The following is a 22,792-nucleotide window of genomic DNA, read 5'->3' on the forward strand; positions in this document are numbered from 1 at the left end:
GTAAACAGGCCATTTTAAATGGTGTATTGTTAGATTGGTGTTGACTATGTCTGAAGTCTGGTTTTTATTACTTGTTTTAAAAGGGGGAAAAAAATTCCCAGCTTTTTAATGCTTCAGTTACGCTAAGGTGTGTACCAGCTGTGTGATCAGCATTGTACAGGCAAGATACCGGCATAAATGCTTTCTCTGTTAAAAGCGAGAATGGAAGTCATGCATACAGGGCTTTAAGTATTAATTTTTGAGGTTATCCTTCCTGAAAGTCTTTGAGCAGTGATGTAAACTTGCCCTTGCAGCAGTTGCCACAAACTGAATCTTTGACATTAAGGTTCTTCTCAAATTTTGAAGTATTTGTAGCCCATTTCTAGCTTTTTTTTTATTTTGTGACAGTCTTGCAGCAAAAGACAGTGCTGGATTAGTGGCCTTAGAGGTTTCTTTTTCTGAGGAGTAAAGTGTTCTTAAGCAGCCAGATAAATATTTGCTCTCTTAATCCAGGTTCTTCATAAACTTTTTACCAGTGAGACCTTGTAGTGCAGAAGTAAATATGGAGTTTGTGTACTGATTCTTCTGTGCCTGTTCCTAGCCTCCAGAACCTATCCCTTCCTTTGCTTCCAAATAAGCAACAGAGCTATACTGAATTTATGCCTGTGTTAACAACCTAGAAGTCTAAAATATCCCCTGCCCTTTGTCCATTGAGAAATTCCAAGGCTCTTTTTTCTGGTTTTGTTCTGCATCTGCAACTCTGACCTTCTGGAAGTGGTGGGAATCAAGTATCCAGAGAGAATTTATAGAGGATGCTCTGGCTTTTCGTATAATACCTAGTGGCAGGCAGCTTAGAAAGGCATCCTTTCTGAAACTGTAAATCAGGCTGTTCTGTCTGCCTAAAAAGCACTTGGGTTTTTAGTTTAAAGACATTGGGGGCTGAGTAAGTGCATAAGCCTTGTTAATGTTGCTTTGTCAGGTGACATGGTATGTAGAAATCTGGTAAGTCCAGTAACTTTTTAGTGTGTAAAGGACTTGATGTTCATTGGAAAACTGAAAACTTTTCCCGCACAGCTTTAATGCCTTTTGGACAAGCATTAATGACTTCAGGATTTCTGCAGCTTACATCTCTGTCAAACATTTCCAGCTGACGCATTTCACTTCATTGTTCAAAAACCTGTTATTTTGGGGCTGTATGATAAATATAGCAGTATGCCTATACCTTTATAAGACCGGGGAACTTTCCACTCTCTCAACTCATCTTTTGAACTACCAGGTGCCTAGTACTTTTTTTGCTAATGAAGTTGTCCGTGGCATTTGTGTGGCTTCCTTTGCTCTTTCTGTTTTCACATCTATTTCCTTTCACGGCTGAGCCCCATGTAGCTTTAACCTGTTGTCTGTGCCTTTCCTTGACCAGCTGCTCCTGCTTGGCCTCCTGCCTTGACACCAGCCACCCTGGTCCCAGCTGCATCATGCTGCGAGACAGCAGCCTGGCAGCAGGGATGGGGTGTTCCTAAACCGTGTGGTGCTCTGTGCAAAGATCATCTAGTTTGATGTTTAATTAGTAAACAGTGTATGGAAACAGGTTATTTCCTTGTAGCTGTATTAGCTGGGCTGTGGGACAATGAGAATTAAAGGATGCTTCACTTAAAACATTGGGTATCAATTACCGATATCGATGACGTATCTTCAAAACTTGGTTTAAAGTAACCGTTATATTTATTATGGGAGGAAAATGTATGAGTGGATTATAAACGGTCGTATAATGTAATCACATCCTGCTCTCCAGCGTGTCTTGCTAATGCAGCAGCAGTGGGGGTTTCCCATCTGCTTTTGCAGGGAATTTGCTGAAGGACAGTCCCTGAGCCTAAGCAGCTATTACATCTATTGGTGTCCCCCTCTGTATTCTCAGCTTAGTAGCAGTACAGATCTGGCCTTGTGCCACTGCTGTGCATAAGCTTATCTGTACAGTTTTCATTCTGGCTTTTGATTTACTACAGGATTTCTGGATGATGCTGGTTAGATCAGGTTTGAACACAGACGGGCTTCCTGATGTGTTCTGTGAGCCTGGCTCTTCCCAGGCGTGAGCGGGGTGCAACCAGCAGAAAGCTTTGGCTGCTTCTCTGGCTGAGCTCATGAAGATGTCTCCAGCCAAAACTGGCAGTGCAAGTGGCTTAGAGGGGCCTGACCCTAACCTGTCACTTCGTGCAGAGCTGCATTTTTGCTGCATCCATCATGTGTAGCTGTAAAATGCTGCAGGGTTGTTAGGTGCATGCTTGTATAAGCCTCTGTATTTAAACTGTCAGCACTTGATATTTCAGTAAGAAGATTTATCTTGCTGAGGGGGTTTCTTCCCCTGTGCTCTCTTTGAGTATGTGTAATACTTCTCTATTTTAAATAAAATACATCTTAACTTTCCAGATACATTTTGGTGATCTTGTAGTTGCCATGTTCTCTTGATTGTAGAGAAAGAAGGGCAGAGGTGAGCCACCACTAGTGTCACAGCTGCTATGTGTTGCACCTGCTGCATTCAAACTATTTTCCCTTCTGAACTTGAAGAGAATGATGTGTTCTTTTGGCTTTTTTGGGGTACAGTTTGGTTACACTTTCAATTATGCCATAAAGATAAGTCTGTCTGGTTTTGTGGGGGTTTTGTGGGTTTTTTTGTTTGTTTGTTTTTTGTTTGTTGTTTGTTTGTTTTTGGTGTGTGGTAGGATTTTTTGTTTTACCTCATGCATTCTCTAGTTATTACCTGTTAACTTCATCTACCATCGGGGGAAACAGATTTACTGTGCAGAATGAGGGTCAGGGGGCAAAACAAGCATTGACTGCTGACTTGTCAACAAAAGGATCAAACATCCATTTTTATCTTACAGTTGTTTGGAACAAGGATCATGCTAAGGCAACAGGGGAGCCTTTACTAAGTGTGTATCCATTTGTTTACTTACCAGATGAGAACCACTTTGACTGTATATGTTGTCTTCACAGAACTGGAGTCTCATTCTTTCCTTAGTATATTGTAAAAGGAACAGTGCGCAGTTAAAACCTTGTGCTTCTCCAGCCTCCTGGCATGGCCCTTCCATATTTTTTTTGCCATTGTGTTTGATGCATCCCTTCATTGATAGTGTTTTCTGGCTGGATGTAATCTAGGATGCCTGAGTAATTCTTGTAATCCTGAATCCCAGGCCTTTATGATTGCTCTATTTTACTTTTTTTTTTGAAATGTGGAAAATGCTTGCAAAAGACATGTAGCTGGCTTCTTTGTGCACACCATCTGAATTTTAGTTGCAGAGTTTGTAGAGTGTGGAGGACATTGTGCAACAAGCGTTGTTTGCTTGCTTAGAATTGCCAGGCAAAAAAGCTGCATCCTTGCTCAGCTGTAAAATATGGCCGAGACAACTATTTCAACTTGGTTATGGTCACATGTTTTCAGCAGCCTTTATTTGCTGGTAATGGTGTATCTACTCAGTTCTGTCCTTAGGCAGGTGAAATGTGTTTGTGTCCTAGTGTTTAACCGCCTGTGCAACTCAGGGTTTACACTTCAGAGGCATGAATGAGGGTGAGGAAGACAAAACATGGAACAGAGTATTCTGGTATCTGTCTGAAGTGAAAAATTGTATAAATTCATTGGTAGCTTTATGCTGAGGGCCTCTCTTCCTCTGCAAACAACTGATAGTAACAATTCACTGCAGAATGTTGATGATGCACATAGGCTTGTAAGGGTCATGCATTGTACCCTGGATGTTACTTGAAACTCAAAGGTTGGGTACAGGAGTAGCAAATCATCCTCATGCATTTTTAATTCTCTTCCAGGACTCATAGTTGGGGTGATCTTGAGATACGGGACTCCCTCCACCAGCGGCCACGACAAGCCCTTCGGCTGCTCGCAGGACAGGCCATTCACAACCCTGCTGGTCAATGTCAGTGGGAAGTTCTTTGAGTACACGCTCAAAGGAGAAATAAGCCCTGGGAAGATCCACAACGTGGAGCAAAATGACATGTTGCGCAAGGTGACCATTTCTTGTGCTCAGCTGAGTGTTTCTCCTTTATCTGTGCTTCGCTCACTCCTCTCCACACCTTCCTGTTTGAATGTTGGGGAGTATCAAATGTCTGTATTCCTGATAGTAACAGCTCTTCAATGCTTAATTGAAAAGCATGTTCTGCATTGTGTCACTGATGGTGAAACTGTGCTCTGTTGCATGTATGTAGTGCTCTCCCAAAGCCCTTGGTTGCTGTCTGAAGGCTTAATGTACATTTTTCAGGTCTGTAGAATTCACAAACAAAAAAACTGAACAAAAAAATCTTGATGCTGTCTTGTTTAATACAACATGAGGAAAATTATTTTTTCTTAGTGAAAAGTTATTGTTTCCTAGTATTTTTGTTTTTTCCCAGGGTTTTTTAATGTGTTTATTGTCAGGAACAATATGCTTGTGTCCCTACAATCCACCAAATGAGACAGTCTGGTATTGGAAGTGAAATTCATCTACTAACTGGTGCTCAGATCTGCTATTTGGCTTCTTACTCTATTCAGTGTCAGGAATTAACCACCTTTTGTGTGTATCAAAGCTAGACTTCAAAGTATGGGATCCAGACTTTAGGCTCATAACCTAAAAATACTACTTTCTGATGACTATGAAGAACTTAGGTGGCTGTTTTTATCTACCTGTCTGCTATAGATATATAAAGTTAGCCAAAAAGAATCCTCTTCTGGGAGTGCACACTTGTGTTTGTCTTCTAACTTGTGCTTAGGTGGGGGTGAAGAGAGCCTAGTTAATCTCACACATGTGCAGTGCTTCTGTTTGGATTTTAAATGATTAGCTGACAACAGCTGTGCAAGCAACATAAATAGCATTGCTTCTGCGAATATGAGTATCACTTACCACAATAAGAGAGATTTTCTCCAGCATCGTTTCTATTACAACGTTTTAATTTAAAGAGACTGTATTTGGGATTGCTGCAAGACTGTCATTGGTGATGGATGTAATGTCTGTTTTTCTAGATGCTGTTTACCACAAAAAGCTGCTGCTTTTTGCTGCTGCATATATATATTGCTGGCCATTATTTTGGAGGGTCAACTGAGCCAGTTGTTTTCTGTTGCAACAACCAAAAATAGTGGTTGTCAGCAAATGGAAGAGGAAGATGATCTAACAATTTGTGTATGTCTGTTTCTAATTGAAGATTCATATTTTGTTTTTTAGGTAACATTTGACCCAGAAGTTTTTTTCAATATTCTGTTGCCTCCTATTATTTTTCATGCTGGATATAGCCTGAAGAAAGTAAGTGTAAGAGTTTTCTGAGAATAGCCTTTTATTTTTTTTAATGTGATACTGCTGATTTTTTTTTCAGGAGTACAGTCCCCATTTCAAGCATATTCTTTTATATCAGTAAGCAAAATCTCATGTCCTCCATAGGTGGTCAGGCCATATTGTTTTAAGAGAAAATACATGTGCTTTTTACTACAAACACATTAAACTCAATTTAATCTTAATGATTTTTCTTCAAACATTGCCAGAGGTTGATGTCAGTTTCATTTAAAGTAAAAGATGTCCTGCTATGAATTGCTTTGGTGCTTCTCAAATATCCCAAATACATTAAATTATGGTGAGAAGTGGATCCAAACCTGAATCCTGGTGGGGTTGTGCCAGACACTGAATGTCCAAAGGGCCCAGATTCTGCTCTTGCTTGAAGATACCATGAATTGGTGCTGGATTTTAGTTCTGCAGCTCTGATACCCCTTATGAAAACATCTGTGTGGAAAGCTTCCTGTCAACAAGCTCTATGTAGGGTTTAAAACATGGTTCAGATTTGGTTTATTCAGTTTACTGAATCTGGACAGAATTTACTTTGCAGTAACTGAACCATTTCTCTGGAATGGATGGGTGTTTCTGTGTATTAATGCAAGTGTAGTAGTGTGCTGTGTGTTTTCAAACAGGTGATACAAGTTGCTTTAAATAAGTGTATAAACCTCTTTTTCCTGTGTAGAGACACTTTTTCAGGAATTTGGGGTCCATTTTGGCTTATGCCTTTTTAGGAACAGCAGTCTCTTGTTTTATCATTGGGTAAGTGAACTCTCTGATATGTTCCTTTCTATACTAAAGTTTAAGTTGATAAAGTATATGCTGAGCCTTCCAGACTGCCTCAATTTTGTAATTTGCTTGTTTGAGGATTTTACTTATATATCCTCCAGACAAAATGCAAATGTAACTTTTGCTGAGATTCATCCCACTTCTTAACACTACTGTCCCTTGAAATTATGTTGTCAAGTTTAAATCTCTTGACAAGTCCACAGTACTAAAGAGTGCAATTGAGCTTTTGATGTCATGGTCCAGTCCGGAACAAAACTGTGTTAGACTCTTACTGGAATTGACTTGAATTGTGGACACTACTTCTAATGAAATTTTAGAATCAAACTTTTAGAGAGATCCCTTTCAGTGACCACACATTTGCTCTCTTTCTCCCTCCCACATATGCGTGTATATATATAATTTCATGTGTATGTACATTCGCATTTAGTTTAACATAGCTGGTCTCATTGGTTTACTTACATACAATCTCTTATGTTGCTAATATTACTATGTCTGGTGTATGGATATTCTGAAATACAGAAATCCTGAATTGTATAGGTAGCCTTGGTTTATCTCAAAGAATTTCTCTAGAGAAATACTTGGAAGGCTATTCTTGGTTCAGAGGTTTTGGCCTATGTGCTGTGTTGGGAGGAGCAATACTGAGGGGAATTTTGAGCAGGAAAATGCTCCCTTTGGTGGAAAAAGGAAACATCCTGTAGATTCTGCGTATTAGTTGTGTGAACAGATTTCATGCTTTGCTTACTACTTTTCAACGATATCTTCTGGATCCTATATCACATGACCCAGCTCATAGGGAAAATAGGAAAATTAATTTTGAGAGCTTAGTGTTAAACCGCCATGGCAGTGTTCCACAGAGCTGTAGCACAGCCAAGTCTGCCTGAAATATTGTTGCTTGTGCTTTTCCTTTGCCTGTTTGAGATGCACCAACTTGTTTGACTTGGACTGTTTTATCCTCTTTCTCTTCAGGAATCTCATGTATGGGGTTGTGAAACTAATGAAGCTGGTGGGTCAGCTCTCTGATAAATTCTATTATACAGACTGCCTTCTCTTTGGAGCGATAATATCTGCCACTGATCCAGGTAGCTTGCTGAACATTTTTTAATAACTTTCCAAAATAATCCTGTTGCTAGGATTGTTGGCTGCATAGCACAAATATATTAACAGCACTTCATTTGCAGTTTTGTTATGCTAGTATCTCTGATTCTTTTCTCTGAAATGCATGCAAATTCTGGGTGTTGTGAAACCTGTTCTCTGATGGTTTGGTGCTGGACTGATATGACATGATGGTCTGTTTGGGGAAAAATGAAACTTTCCTGTTCTGATACTTCAAACATGTTGGTTTTTTCCCCCCCCGGTATATAAAGTTTAAGACTGCAAATAGATGAAATTAGTATGTCGCATTAATAGCAGGACATCTTCTTTAGCTATATTGCTTGTGACACTGGATAATTTAAGAGCAGTACTTGAGGCTTTTAGGCTCTTTAGGTGTGGGGATCTCTTTTGTTTCCTCCTTCAAAATAACTTACTGTTTTATAAGTTTAAGCAAAAGGATGCAAAGTAATTTGAGCTTTTGCCAAAAAAATCTAGTCAACCTTCAAAGTCCAGCAGGTTCACATATGTGTATCTGCTTGACAGGTCAGACTGGAGAGCTGGTGTGTGTCAGGGGCTGGGCAGGGAGTGGTGAAGTATGAAACTTGACATTTAAAACAGCTAATTTGAGGTGCTCAGTGGTGATTTGTGCAAAAATAGGAAGTAGCTCCTGTGACTGAGCTGAGCTCTGAACAGCTGGTCGTTGCACACAATTTATGCAAAAAAATCTCTGTTGTTATTGAAGCTTATATATGAGAACATCTTCAAGATCGTGGTCTTTCATCTCAGATTGAAGTTTCTTGAAAGGATGGTTATAAATATTCAGCAGTCTTGCCCTTTTCAAATTCTGTGCAAATGCACACTCCTGTGGCATAGTGGATGCTTTGGGGAACACGTTGGATTGTTAGCACGATTTTACAATGACTGAAATAATAAAGCTATGTCAACAATCGATACAAGCTTTAAAGGCAGCAAGAGCTGCACAATGTTTAGTTGATTATCTCATGGAACATGTTTTACAAAAAATATCTGGGCTTTAGTGGAAGTGGTTTGTCTCCCCTGTGCCCCTTGTTTGCAAGGGCTTTCCTATGAACAGTGTGAAGATGGGAGGGCAACAGAACCACCTCCTAATGGAGCTGCCTTAAAACTGAGGGTGGAATTGCTTGTCTATAGATAAATATTCTTATACTGTTTCCCAGTTTAATTTTGATCTTCTACTTAAATTCCTGGGTTTTGTTGCTTTAGGCAAACTGGAAAGTCTGCTTCAGCAGCTCACATGGTCATTCCTGAAGTCAGCCAGTGTGGTTTTTCTCTTTTCTTTCTCTAGTTACCGTGCTAGCAATATTTAATGAGCTGCATGCTGATGTTGATCTCTATGCCCTTCTGTTTGGAGAGAGCGTGTTGAATGATGCTGTTGCCATTGTATTATCTTCGTAAGTAACTACCTGATTTTTCTACTCTGAAATTACTTAATTGCTTTTGGTATTTGTCTAAATGCTTTCTCTGAGAAATGTTATTTTGATTTTAAATAGATTGTCTTGAACTGAATTTCAAATAAACATTGCAAACATTTGCCAAGATCCCTCCCTTATGTGTGCATACACCCAAAAGGCAAATTTGCTCTCAATATGGGCTTGTCTCTTTTGTTGCTCAAGTGTTATTGTTATGGGATAAAACTTTTCTCATGCCACTTCTTACTTCTTGTTGTTAATCTCTTTCTAGATCTATAGTTGCCTACCAGCCAACAGGTGAAAATACCCATGCTTTTGATGCAGCAGCATTTTTCAAGTCTGTTGGTGTTTTCCTGGGAATATTCAGTGGTTCTTTCATGATGGGAGCAGTGACGGGGGTTGTGACAGCTCTGATATCCTTTTTCATGTTTAACTCTTCCAGACTAGATGATACATTCAAGTACTAACAGGGCTTACCTGTTTCTAACTATAGCAATGGTGACACTAGCTTGTTTTAGAATGAGCGTGGAGATGTGAGAGAGTATTCCTGTGACCTTTGTCTATAGAAAGGCATATTGATACCCACTGAAATAATCTTTTGGCAATATAACTGTGGCCATGCTAGAAATTTCAGTTGTGTTGCTGCATACTGCAAGCCAAGGGGAGGCCCTAAATGGGCATGTTCTAATGATCAGTTTCTTTTTAGGAAATTTAAAAAAATATTTTTTTTTCTATTATTAGGCTCGAAAGACATCTCATATAACTGGTGTCTGATTCTGTTGTCAGCGAAATCATTAACAGCTATTTCTGACCCCACAGAGTTCTTTCTGAGAGTTCTGCCTTTAACCTTTCTGCTGGAAATCTGATGTCATCAGCCTTGGATAAGACTAGATTTCTACCAGAGTTAACATCATAACGTGATGCACTTTGCATGACCTGTCCTGCTTTCGTGAAGCTTACTGATGCTATTTGATTAGAGCTCTGATGTGCTCAGCAAGCAGTCTGTGCAGGTTTTGTTTTAAGGTCGGGTAGTGGAGCTTATTAAGCCTGACCTACTCCAGAAATTGAGATCAAATTCTTTACTTTTAGACCAGCTAGTATATTTGTATGCATCCCAGACTGCTTTGATCTGCCTAGGTTTCTGAAAACTGATTTATAAGGGGTAGAATGGGATATTTGATACAATAATAATGAACATATGATTCCTCATCTTAAGTGATAATGTCTCAACTGTCTTGTTATATACACACTGTACAGATTTGTCTGATACATGTCTGCATAATGGTAACCCTTCAGGTATAAGGGGAAGATGTGTTGTGATGCTTTAATGTTTAGTCTTCCAGTTCTACCATTCTGTAATCAATGTGGTCCAGAACCATGATTCCTCATTCAGCTTTTAGGCTACTGCACATCCATGGTTCTAGCTGATCACATGCTGCTGCTGTGGGTTTTGCCTTGCTGGTGGGCTACTAATTACAGCTGAAATGCATTCAGATCCATTTTGTGAAATTATGCTTCTGAAGCAGCAATTGGTTCTTGCTGCTGCTAGTTCTTGTGCTCAGGAGGGTGCATGAGGCTGGGAATGGTATTATTTTCTTTAAAAAAACAACAGGACAAACAAAATCCTTAAATTGTTGCACAGTAATACAATTTAAACTCTTTTATTTTAGAAAAAATACTTCATGTCATGCAATACTATAGAAGCAAACTGTAAATTTGTGTTTTATTCTTCACAGATGGTTAGAACTCAAATGTCAACATGCTTTTACTCTTGTAGCTCTGAAGTACCTATTACTACCTCTTTACAAGTGAGGGGGTCCATGCAGTTGTGCATCGTCCTTTGAAAACAGACAGAATACTTAGTTTCCAAATATGACACAGATAATGTGCATGGACTTGTTCTGACTTTCAGCAAGCTGTCTTAGTCCCACTGTCTGTGGTTATTTTTATATCAGTTGAGGTATTGTGCCACTTAGTATGTTCTTTCTAAATTGCAGAATCTGCCTGGTTGAAATGAAGCAGAAGGTTATGTTTAAGGAGCAAAGAAAGTTAAGAAAACAGAAGCAATAATTTAATTTGAATTAACATTTTGGTTTGGTCAATTATATGAAACAATGAAAGGTTTTTCCCTTGTGTTGTTCTCACCCTCACTTTCCTCCACAATGTTGAGCACAGGTTTTCATTTCAGATTTACTGACATGTTTTGGTATGGTCACTTATAACAATAGCACGAGGAATCAAAAATTTGATTCACAAAACTGCCAGAAAAGACTGGAATGAGGCCCTGACAAGGGCCCTTGCCTGACTTCAGGGGAACAAGGTTTGGCTTCTTCCTCTCCTGTGGAGTGACTGTGGGTGCCCAGTTTCCTCAGCACCCATCAATGCCTCTTGAGCCAGGCACTGGGATTAGCTTGTGGTAGGATTACTTGAGTGCTCTGTGGAAAGACAGGTTCTAATTGTTGCTACAGTGGATGTTGCTGCTTTAGAGGCATGATCTGAGGAAACAGGTCTGTTTGGGGTGGAATTTGGCTGAGTGTAACAGTACATCCTCACAAGTTTTAGAGAGTTTGTGTGGAGAAGTGACTGTGTAGTGTATTAACAGCTGTTTTTTAAAAAAATGCTGAGTTTTATATTTGGTGTAATGCCAACTGTCATGGAGGATAGGGGTTTTTTTGTTGGATTTTTTTTTTTCATGGTTAGGGATTTTGTGTTGAGGGCAACCTTCTGACAAAGCAGGGTCGCAGCCAAAGGTGCTGCTGGAGTCTGTGTTTTGGTGCCTTTGTCCTCCAAGTCAAGGGAGAACATCAACCAGCAGTAGGTGTGGGTGGGAGGTGGGTCACTCCCTCAGGATTGCTTCATTCTAACCAGGCTCCCACTTCGCCTCTGGTGTTAATCACTTGTGGCTTGTTGTAAACACCATATTCTGTGATAAAGCCCATGGGAGTTTGTTCCCACTGAGTCTTCTGGGCTACCTGGCTGCTGCTTGCAGGAGGCAGTCAAGAATATGGTGAGCCCTAGGCCACCTGGGAGCTGGGAATTGCCTGTGAAAGTTGGTGCTGCTCATCACTTTTAACATCCCTGCCCTGTCCCGAGCCTCAAGTCCACAGGCAGTGGTGCTGCCATTGGTTTTAGACCCTGCAGTGCTGCGGAGAGCCCGGGATGCATCTGTGTTATGCATGGAGAGCAATGGTGAATGATGGTGCCGCTTTGACGTGTCTGTGGAGGTACCTACTGCCTTCATATGAGCGGTGGAGAATGCTGCCACCTTTCTGTTTCAGGTGTCCTTGCTGTGCTCTTGCTGCCCACCCACTTGGATTTCAGAGAATATTGTGCTGGCTGTCAGCTTTTGGAAAGACCAGGGATCTCTCTACCATCTCTGTTAGCACATGGTTTCTTTCTGTATCTTCTAGGGGGGTCGTGCACAGCTGCCTGTGCCTCAGGTACAGTTCAGTGTTTGCCAGCTGCCAGAGCAGTGATGAGGGGGCAAAATACAACAACAATAAACACAACCAAACAATTCTGTAACTGTATGAACACTCTATTTAACACTACTGGAATCTGTTCACCTTCTTCAGTTGCTGTATGAACTGTTAATTCACTAAGTGTTTGACGCTCTTCAAGTTTTACTTTCCCCTGGAAGATAAACTTGTTTTTCCTTCCTTTTGAAAGACTGAGCTGCTCTGATTGAGTTGGCTTTACTCTAAAACACATCAACACAAGGATAGGAAATATATTTTGTTGTAGGCAGGATTTCTGCCTCAAAAGTACAGAACTAAGCTTGCTGAAAAACACTTGTCTGCAAGTCTGAGTAGAAAATGTTGATAAATCTACTTTTTCTTAGGGTTGATGAAGTCAGGAACAGACCTAATTAAGTGTTTCTGAATGTATTTTATGCATTATTTAAAGATAGGGGGAGACTTGGGTGTGGAGTGGTGGAGTGGGGAACCAAACCCAAAACATACATACAAACAAAAAACTGGAAAAACTAAGGCACACAATCTAAAAGTAATACCAGGTATATATCCCTTCCCTGCTGGCACTTTGCAGGGAAGTGTAGCATAGAGTAAGGTATTACCTCAAGGAAGTAGAGCCACAGTTGTACTGTGGAAATGCAGCAGGAGTATCCAAAACTGTTGCAAGGAGAGACCTACATTCTTAAGTTTGTCTTGATGTCATGTAATTGATGTTTTCTGGCACTAAAAGTGTTTTGTTTTCCAACCAGCATTGGTTGTTAGCGCATAAAAGCATTTTTCATAAATACTGAACACAGAGAAGCCAAAGGATGTTTATTTTTTTTGATCCCTTAACAAATGACTTAACGTGACGAAGTTTACCAAGTTGCACTGCTTCCCCCTGCTGGAAACGGCTCTCTTCTTCTTGATGTCCTGGAGCACTTTCTTGCTTGCAGAAGCTTGTGGATTTACTGGTGAGTTGTTGGGATTCAAGCACATGGAGACAGAAGTCCTGCCCACCTTAGCAGCTGTTTTTCCACTTTTTTCGTTGTAACTTTCCCATGAGAAACATAATGTTGATATTTAAGGTTTTTTTTACATTCTGTACAATGTCATGGAAGGTGCAGCTCACTGTTTAACAAAGGCTTTTAAGAGCAATGGTTTGATTCAAATGCTGCCTCCCCAGTCTGGATTCTAACTCCCTGGAAGATAAGATCCATAAAATATCGAAGTTAAGGATGATGTCTAAATGTAATAGAACTTGTGAAGGGACAATCAAGATACATGATAAACAGGCTGTTTTTCACATGTGATTTTGTTCACAGGTGTGGTGGCTGTCCTCTTCTGTGGAATTACCCAGGCACATTATACATACAATAATCTGTCAGTTGAATCAAGAAGTCGCACTAAACAGGCAAGGATTGTCTTTCAACTTTTGTAGAGTGTGTTGCTGTAGTAGTCCATGTTTTGAAAAGCATCTTTGTTGCTTGACCTCTAACATGTGACTCTTTTCTCCCTAGCTCTTTGAGGTATTGCATTTCCTGGCTGAGAATTTCATATTTTCTTATATGGGTTTGGCACTGTTTACCTTCCAGAAACACATATTCAGCCCGATTTTCATCATTGGAGCTTTTGTATCCTTTTTTGCCTTGTGTGAGGTATCTTTATTATCTTGTGTGCCTGAAAACATGTGGTGTCTGTTTGCTTTACCAAATAGAAGATGGTGGCTGACCTGAATTTCCCTGAAGTCTTGCAGGCACAAGAATTTTGAGAACAATCTTTGGTTACCTCTTACATCAAAGCTGTAAGGCTGTAAGGTCTGTACCTGAGCAAGTGCTAGATATCATACAATTTCAGCAGATAAATGAATGTGCTTTACTGTGTGACTCAGCTACCGACAGCCAGCGGTGTTTGTGCATCTGAGATTTGGGGGCTTAGAAAACCATTACTTTTTCTCTTCACTTCCAATGGTCCCTTGAAGAAAGCAAACAAACTTCAAGTACATAAAGATGATTGTGGATGAATAGATTATCTTTGAGCAATGCCCAAAAAGTAGAGGTCAGGGTCTCGGGGGATGGGAAGAAGCAGGAGCTGAGCTGTGGTGCTGACTGGGGTACACACTGCTGGGAAGGTACTGGTGTTGGAGGTGGGTATCCAGTTCCCAACCCACTGGTACCTGCATCTCTATTTCCCAATAACTGAACACTTCTGTAGGAGTCACACTCAAGTAAGCTGGGAGTTGCTAGATTCCTCTCTGTACCTCGCCCCTGTTGAAATAGCTCACATACCTATTTCTTCACTATGGCTGCTTGAAAATTCAGGGCAATTAAGTGTGCATGAAGCAATGGGAACTAGTCTTCCAGTCTTGATTTTGCTCTCTGCGGGAGTAGGGTTATTGGCAATGGAGATAAAACCCTGTGAAAGTACAGATGAAGGTGGTCTAATCCAGAACATACTACTTTTATCTCTCCTTATTTCTACTGCTGTCTCTACTCTCTGCACTGTTTCTAGGGATTTATCACATTTGTCTTTATTTTCCTTCGGCCATTTATTGTTTTCTGAAGCAGTAATAAATTTTCTTTTGTGTCTTCTCATGTCCATTCTTCTGACCTGAAAAGTGCTCTGGAGCCCTGCAGCCATCAGGTAGACATGAACAGAATAGTTGCATGTGGTATACTAAACATGGTGATTTTTCATCTCTTGCTGTGGCCTTCTGTTCTTTCTCAGGTTACTCTGTCTTGGGCTTATTTTCCGTATTTATTTTGTTCCTTTTTCTTCCCACCCACCTGCCTTTTATTGAATTTTTTACATCTTTTTCTACCACCGCACTTAGCCTCTGTTGCCTCTTAGGTGTTTTTGTACTGTTGTGAAGAAGGCAGCTAGTACTAGCACCCACATTTTGCCTCAAGAGCCACTGTCCCTGTCGAGTTAACACCTTGTGGGGGTCAAATATTAGAGGCATCATTAGCTGTTGAAAGAGAAAGGTTGGACTGCAAGGGCAGAGCTAAAGCCTCACTGTCCGTGGGGAAAACCCTAACCATTATTCTTATATACATTGGTCATGATAGCTTCTGATGTCTGATTTCAGCAGTCCTCAAAAAGGACTGCTGTAAAAAGTTGTTCAGAATAATTACATGAAGCTTTTTGTACAAAGTAATAATAAAAATCTTATTTTTCTAGAGATATAATTTCCTGCAGATCATATTGCATTAACTTAGCCACGGCAACAACCCAGTGGTGTCTAGATGTCTTAAATGGTTTTATTTCTTTTCCACAGGAGAGCTGTTTCATTCTTCTAATGTTGTTATCCCAGCAGCAAATAAGTGTTTGGAGGGCTTCTGGTTGTGTGGGTGTTTTATAGGATTTCAGCACATCACTCTAGTTTGTCCCAAAGTGTTCCTTAGATGGTGGAGGGTGTATTCAGCTTTCTGCTTCTTCACTGGAACCACTGGATGTTTTACACCACAGTAAGAGAGAGAAGGAGCTTACCACCTACTGTCATGAATTTCTGCAGTACTCTTTCACTACTCTTTTTCGAACTTAATTCTAGTGCTGACAAGTGGGGTTTGGATTTATGATCTCAGTAATTCTGCACTCTTAAATGCTTGCCAGCCGGTAGATTTTTCCCTCTGCAGGAGGCATAATGGAGTGGCCACTTGCTGTTCTTATGTTGATTTTCCTTCTGTACGTAGGACTGCATTTCTGTAGGTCCAAAACACATAATCAAATGGTGGTGGTGATAGCTGTTTGAAGTGTGAATTTTTAAAGTCTTTATATGTACAATGGGTAACTTTAAATACTAGTTATAATTTCACTGTACACTAAAATTTTTTGTTATATTAGTTAAGATTTGTGTTCTGTGGAATGATTTCTGTATGCACATGTTGGCAGAAGTCTGTTTTATGTAGACAGACAACGAAAACACTTGATATAATGATGTAAACCTCTCACTGAAAACAGAAACTTCACATTAGAGCCAGGTGCTCATTAGTGCATACCTCAGAAGAGTGAAAACCTTAACCCTCAGCTGTGAACAGATTGCAATCTTTTTGGGCAGAGCCGCACATATTTACCCTCTCTCCTTCTTGTTGAATCTGGGCAGAAGGCATAAGATCAGCTGGAACTTTCAGCACATGATGATGTTTTCAGGTAGAAGCAAAAATGTTTGGTGAAGCAAAGAATCTCATTTTTAACTCATAAGCGATTTATAGTACTACCTTCTGCTTTTATAATCCACATGCATGCATCCTGAACAGAAGACTTCATGATTGTTGCAGTGTGCCATCATACATATTTCAACCTTTACAAAAAGCGTGTTATGTCCAACAAGAGTGACATCTTGAACCACCAGCTGCTGGCAGCAAGCAGTCACCTCATGTTGGAAATACAAGTGCATGTGAAGGGGATGGGGGAGTTGGGATGTATTTCTTCCAGGAGGTTATTTCTAGCTGAGATGATGTGCATGTTGTGCAGAAACAAATACCTGCTGAGAAAATAGAGGCTTATTTACGGGTGTCCTGACCCAGTTAGTTGGTGAAAGCAAGGTGTTTAACTTAAACTCCTTTACTATTTCTGTCACATAGATAACTGTTTAAGTTTGTCATCTAAAGCAAATCATGGAGTGTGTTTCTGTATATACAACGTGCATCCTCAAGAAGTGCCAGGGATGACTCTTCACACGCGGGTGTGAAGAAGAATGAATCAGGCTTTGCTCAGTGGTGCCCAGTGACAGGACCAGAGGCAATGGGCACAACATGCAGCACAGGAGCTTCCCTCTGACTATCAGGAAACACTTTTCTTATTGTGTCCAAGCACTGACACAGGCTGCCCGGAAAGGCTGTTCTGTCTGAATCCTTGGAGACGTTAAAAAGCTGTCTGCATGTCCTGGGCAACCGACTTCAGGTGGCCCTGCTTGAGCCAAGGAGTTGGACCAGGTGACCTCCAAAGTTCCTTTCCAACCTTATTAACCACACTGTGATTCTGTGATTTCCCTACTAAAGTCTGCAGATGGACAAATGGTATGTCTTGCTAGTAGAGTTATGTAACTGGAGGCAGGGAAGGTGTGGGGGGGGCGGGGGTGTATTCTGCCTGTGAGCATGTTATTAACTAGAATATTTTTCCAGCTAATAACAAGTTCATATCAAGAACTCACACTTCAGTTATGGAATCAACTGGAAAAGAGCATTTTGATTTGGATTCAGGGAGCTGCCTGTTTTTCATAATATATTTTACTGTTGTCCACAACTTCTTTGTTTCTGTATTTCTTCTGAAGCTCTGCCATTTCATTCTTTCACATAGGTCTCAGGGGAGCCATGGCATTTGCTCTGGCTATACGAGATACTGCTACCTACTCGCATCAAATGATGTTCTCAACAACTCTCCTCATAGTGTTTTTCACTGTGTGGATTGTTGGTGGAGGCACAACTCCCATGCTGTCATGGCTGAACATCAGGTCAGTAAGCAACTGTATGCTGGGGAAATGTCACTTTTCAAATTACAACTGTACTGATTGGGAATAGGCCTGTAGAATTTACCTGATACTTGCTAGAGGTGTTCTGGGTATTTAGAACTTGGTTTTATAGAGGAAGGTGCTAGTGGAGGCTGGTGAATAAAATGTGTGGATGCTGCTGGGATTCAGCCTGAGCCTCTCTTGCAAGTATAATAGGTCACTAGCTCCTTGTCAGCCCAGTAGCATATGGAATAGTGTTGCCTGATACAGCAACCTCTATACTGAAAAGAAATAGGTAGCCTATCTAGGCTTGTATAAACTTTTCTTCCTGTTATACTGTGACATTTCTCTGTCATCTTGCTCTTGGTAATGGCTCTGCTCTGTTTTCCAAGTGAAATGAGAGTCTTTAGTGGGTGGTGCTAAACTGAATGTACTTCAAACATCTATCCAAACAAACCTGACTATCTAAAGAACTGGGATAAATGGGATCCTGCTAGTTTTATGGGTGTGTTTCTTCCAGTTTTGAGATGACCTATGAAAATGGGTAAGCAGCTCTTTGTTTGGAAATCTTGGCCAGTACTTGGTACTTCAGGGCTGCAAGTACATTCATATTTGAGGATACTTAACAGACATGCTAGAAAATAGTGAATCAATCATTGTTGAAGATCACATGTTATCATTCTGTGGAAGTGCTGGCAGTTGAGAGGGAGAAAAAGGTAAAAACAGTGGAATTAAAACAATGCACACTGTACAAACTCTTCAGTGTATTTTTCATGTTTATTATTTGTGCTCTTTTGTACTTGAAAGCTTATTTTGTCTTACTTTCTAATTGTGCTAATCATGAATTATATCCCATTGTCATATTATAGGATAGGAAAGAACAATCTTAGGTAAGACCAGTTTCACTCTTTGGAAGAACTGATCATTCTTAGGGACTAGTGCTGCTTTTGGAAAACGTAAGTGAACTGTCTGTGGCAATAGGTAGTAGGTACTTTCTAGGTTGGCAAAAAAAATGGATAGGACTCCCAGAAATGTTTGTCACCCACTCTCAGTGAAGGCAGCACATTTCTAGCCAGGGACAGGCATTTCAGCAGTGATTTACAGTATCTCAGCTCTGACTAACAGCAAACATTGGGAAGTCCGTTTCCTTTTTCTGGTGCCAAATGAATCCATTTCTGCCCTTTAAAACTGTCTTTAAATGCAAGTTCCAGATGTTTTTGGCTAGCATACCAGAAAGAAGCATCACTTCTATTTAGTCAGGCTTTCTGAAAGCTGTGTCACTAACAACAGGTAATGCAACACCTGGTGTGAAGTCAACATCAAAAAAACAATTCAGTGCAGTTGTGTCATTAATGGTCATGAGATATCATAAAGAGATTTCTAAGCTCAGCCTGGCTGGTTCCTGTTCCTATGTGAGAGTTGTACAATGCATTTAACAAGATACCTGGAATAGGTGTCATGTGCAGCTTTCCATAAGGCACCTCTGGCAATAGAAGCAGATTTCTGTCTGATGCTGCTATATAATGAACAATTTACCAATATACTTGGGTAAGCAGAGCAGGCCCAGTGTCTGCATAACCAGCAGTGTGCACATATCGTCCAGGGCCATGGGCACCAGGGATCAGGAGGCAAGTCCTGGCCAGCAGCATGCAGGTAAGAATGCTTCTTGCAGTCTGCTTGCAGTGGCTGAGTGAAGTCTGCCAAGATGTGCCTGTAGCCTCTGCGATGGCCAGCGTGAGGATACCCCTTGTCTGCCTTCCATTTGAGTGGATTCCAAAGCATCTTCTGAAGCGTGGCTGCAACCAGGTCAACAAACCCACTCTAACAGCTCTCATCATAGGTGCTGGCATCCTGAGCCTTCTGCCCTGGTGCCCACACCTCTTTTGTTGAGGGAGCATAGCTGGGTATTTTCTTCAAACCTTGTCATCCAGCAAGGGACAGGATGCACTGCTGAACAACTAAGTGAGGAGGAATTGTATTCAGTCTGCCTGTATCAAAAGGCAGCTTCTGAGTGCAGTCAGGCATTGCCTCTGCCACAGGGCTCCTTCAGTCATCAGCTGTAGGGCAGGACTGAATCCTAGCACGTGGCCCAGCTCCTGGCCAACTGGGAATTAGTTAGTTCTGAGGTAGCAGCGTGCTTTTTGTTTTCCCTCTCCCACTGAGCCTAGGATGCTTGTGGAAGCATCCAAGAATATGCACTTATTCTTTTAGCAGGACTCCATGAGCCTGGCTGGTGAGTTGCTCCTGAAGGAAGAAAGGGCTAATGCCATATCTATTCCAGGCTTGCCCTTTGGATAGGCTATACTTGCAAAAAATCATTAATGTGGCCCACGAGTCAGAACAGCTGGAAAGGCTATGATACCATTCCTAGAGAAGGAGCTGCCGAAAGGCAGTTGGCTGAACCATAGTGTTGAGTGTTTAGCTGTAGGGTGTTTGGGGAGATCTACACACTCTTGCTTTGCAAGCGGTAATTTTAACTGGCATTTGTTTGCTGTGGTTGATGGAAAATAAGTGGTTAACATCCCTATTAAAGGAGAGGTATCACATAAACAGGGGAACTCTGCATAGGAGCTATTTTAGAGAACTGCGTGGGTCTGTGTACAGCTGCCTCGATAGGCACAGATGTGTTGATGATGGAGACTGCACTTTTTAAAACCACATGAAATCAGATATGTGCCAGGAGGTGGCAGTCGTGTGCAGCCGATTGAGAATTAGAAACTCGGTGCTGGTAAAGTACCCTCTGCGACAGAGCTCTTTCTGCTGGAAAGCAAGAAGTCACGTCTGACCTGACGGATTTGAGAAAGGGACAAATTAGTTTCCAGCTGAATTTTAAATATATGCTACTTTCTCATTTTCATTCCTTTCTACCCAGTGGAAGAGCAGGATATGAAGATGAGATGCTGTCCCAGTGCCTCGCTCAGCAGTATAGTGCTGATGCAGTCTTGGGGCTGTGCAGTGGGTAACTTGTCCCTGGGGTGGCCCAGGATGCTTTCCTAGCCTTGGTGCCTGCCTGTTAGATTGGTTTGTAAGAGGCTTGGAAAAAAGTAGTGCTCCCATACATGATTATTTAACAGAAACAGTTAAAAGGTGGTTAAAAGCAGGTAAAAGGTGGTTTTCTGCCTTGATTAAGTGAAACTAGGAAACTAATGCCATCTGTCTGGACTTAAAAATCAGGATTTGTGTGGACTCCTGAAAGTCTGTCTTTGGTGTGAAGTTCACACTAGTTGTATTCCTGTTGACTTTGGCATTTGTGGAAGGAAAGATGGAAAGCCAGTCAACCATTACAAAATCCTCATGAAGTAGCTGGCCTTGCTGCAGTGTGGAGGTGAGGAGAAAAGGGTCTGCTTCAATGAAGAGTTGACCAGACTGACTGATCCTATAGGCTGGTTTAGCTTGCCTGATCGTTGTGTGGCAGAGCTGTGTTACTGTAATCCTGTGGGTGCTGGTCTGCCCACCAGTGGGGTTGCTGAGGGCCCCCTTCAATAGTTCCCATGGGCTGAGCTTCCCTGGGAACTGCAGGCCTGTGTCTGTTTTACTGGTCAAGTCAGAGGAGCTCAGACAGATATCCACACCAAAGGGTCTTATTTAAGGTTATGCATGGGTGATTTAAGTAGAACAGTGCCAGGGAGCTGATTCCAGCCAAGACTTTCAGCCTGTCTTGATAGCACTCATAGAATGATAGAATGTCTTGAGCTGGAAGGGGCCCATAAGGATCATCAAGTCCAGCTCCTGTCCCTGCACAGGACAACCCCACAGTTCACACCATGTGTCTGAGGACATTGTCCAGTCTCTTCTTGAACACTGTCAGGCTTGGGGTTGTGACACCTCCCTGGGGAGCCTGTTCTAATGCTATGTTGGTGGGGAGGCAGCTGTGTGGGTGCACAGGGCAATGCCAATGCGAGGATCCAGAGTTGCTTTGTTGTGGCACAGGGGCACATGCTTCTGGCCACACTGTTAATTGCACAGCAATTGGGATGTGTGCTTTGTTCTTTGCTTCTGGCAGTTCCTTTTCTCCTATGATGTGAAATGTACTAAATGTACAGGTGAGGGATGGAGGGGCTGACATGAAAATTGTTTTGGTAAAGTAAAAAGCAGTATAAGGAGGAAAACAGGAAAAAATTGTTTCCTCTTGCTCTGTTCTGAATGTCTCAAGTAATCAAAAGAGTGGATATCTTTCCAGATGGGGTATGTTACCAGTGTACCAGGCTCCACTGACCAGGATTAAATGTACAGCGAAGCAGAGAACCTATGGTTTGTAGCAGACATCTAACTTTGCTTTACTGCTTAACTGGTAGGGAAAGTGAGCTCATGACAGCAAAAATGAGAGCAAAAAACAATGGGATCTTGAGGAGCTTTTGGTTTCTGCCACTTGATGCTGAGTAAGTTAAAAATTAACACCAGAAACTGGAGTTAAATCCATGACGTAATGTGTTTGGATTTTTTGGCTATCAGTGAGATGTGTCTACGCATATGAGTGGTAAACAGTTATACTCTTCTAGTAATTATTTTTTTTATTAGAAATTAAAGCATTACTTGCCTATTAAAATAGTCTCATCCTCTGAGACTAAAACAAAGATACAATTTCCTGTCTGAAGGTTTAATGACTTAAGCAAAGTCAAGAGCCCTGTAAATCAAAACCACTAGCAAAGTTCCTCTTTCCTGAAAAAGCATCTAACTCATTTCATTTATCTGTCACAGGGGAAAAAGGGAACTTCTAGCGTTTGTATTGCAAAATAATGTTTGTTCCATTTTTCATTAGAGGTTATTGACCTGTTTCTTTTCATGTTGAATGAAGCAACACGCAGATGAATGCCGCCTTCTCCTTCATAATCTGTTTCAAATAAGGAAGTTCATGTTTATTTTAATGGAGTAATTTCAGTTATACTTGGCAACTTTTTTCTAAGTCTTCAAGCATTGTATCTTTCAATTTAAAATATTTCAGGTATCTTTCCTCCATAAAAGTTAAAGATTGCACAGATAATGTCAGCTTGGATATTTATTGCCTTATGTCTGACTTTGCAAATACAATCTTTTAAAGAGCTTTCTATTAGGTGATTTTTTTTTTTTTTTTCTCTTTAGAACCAAACTGAAAAATCCAGAAATAGTAACTCTCACATAGCTGCTATGTGAACAAACTAACTATCTGGCATGGTGGTAAAACTGACAGCTTGGTGTCAGTCTCCGATTATACTCCATTGTCTTACCCAGGGTGGTTCAACAAAAAAATGTGCATTTCTTAAACACCATGTCTCAGTGTGTTGTGATGGCAGGAGGCGGGTGGTGATG

General features: G+C 41.0%; 1 protein-coding gene across 2 annotated transcripts in view; it reads left to right on the plus strand.

Annotated features, from left to right (window-relative positions):
• SLC9A7 (solute carrier family 9 member A7) overlaps window positions 1–22,792 on the plus strand; it is a 75,922-nt gene that overhangs the window by 31,464 nt on the left and 21,666 nt on the right. For both annotated transcript variants that reach the window (XM_005502643.3, XM_065075107.1), the window contains exons 2-12: window positions 3,793–3,989; window positions 5,178–5,255; window positions 5,962–6,038; window positions 7,032–7,144; window positions 8,482–8,587; window positions 8,877–9,018; window positions 12,926–13,031; window positions 13,383–13,471; window positions 13,578–13,691; window positions 16,095–16,206; window positions 17,356–17,509. In XM_005502643.3, the coding sequence (XP_005502700.2) occupies window positions 3,793–3,989; window positions 5,178–5,255; window positions 5,962–6,038; window positions 7,032–7,144; window positions 8,482–8,587; window positions 8,877–9,018; window positions 12,926–13,031; window positions 13,383–13,471; window positions 13,578–13,691; window positions 16,095–16,206; window positions 17,356–17,509 (1,288 nt within the window). The remainder of the gene's footprint in view (window positions 1–3,792; window positions 3,990–5,177; window positions 5,256–5,961; window positions 6,039–7,031; window positions 7,145–8,481; window positions 8,588–8,876; window positions 9,019–12,925; window positions 13,032–13,382; window positions 13,472–13,577; window positions 13,692–16,094; window positions 16,207–17,355; window positions 17,510–22,792) is intronic.

This window comes from Columba livia, chromosome 1 (genome assembly GCF_036013475.1).
Source record: "Columba livia isolate bColLiv1 breed racing homer chromosome 1, bColLiv1.pat.W.v2, whole genome shotgun sequence".
Taxonomy (NCBI): Eukaryota; Metazoa; Chordata; class Aves; order Columbiformes; family Columbidae; genus Columba; species Columba livia.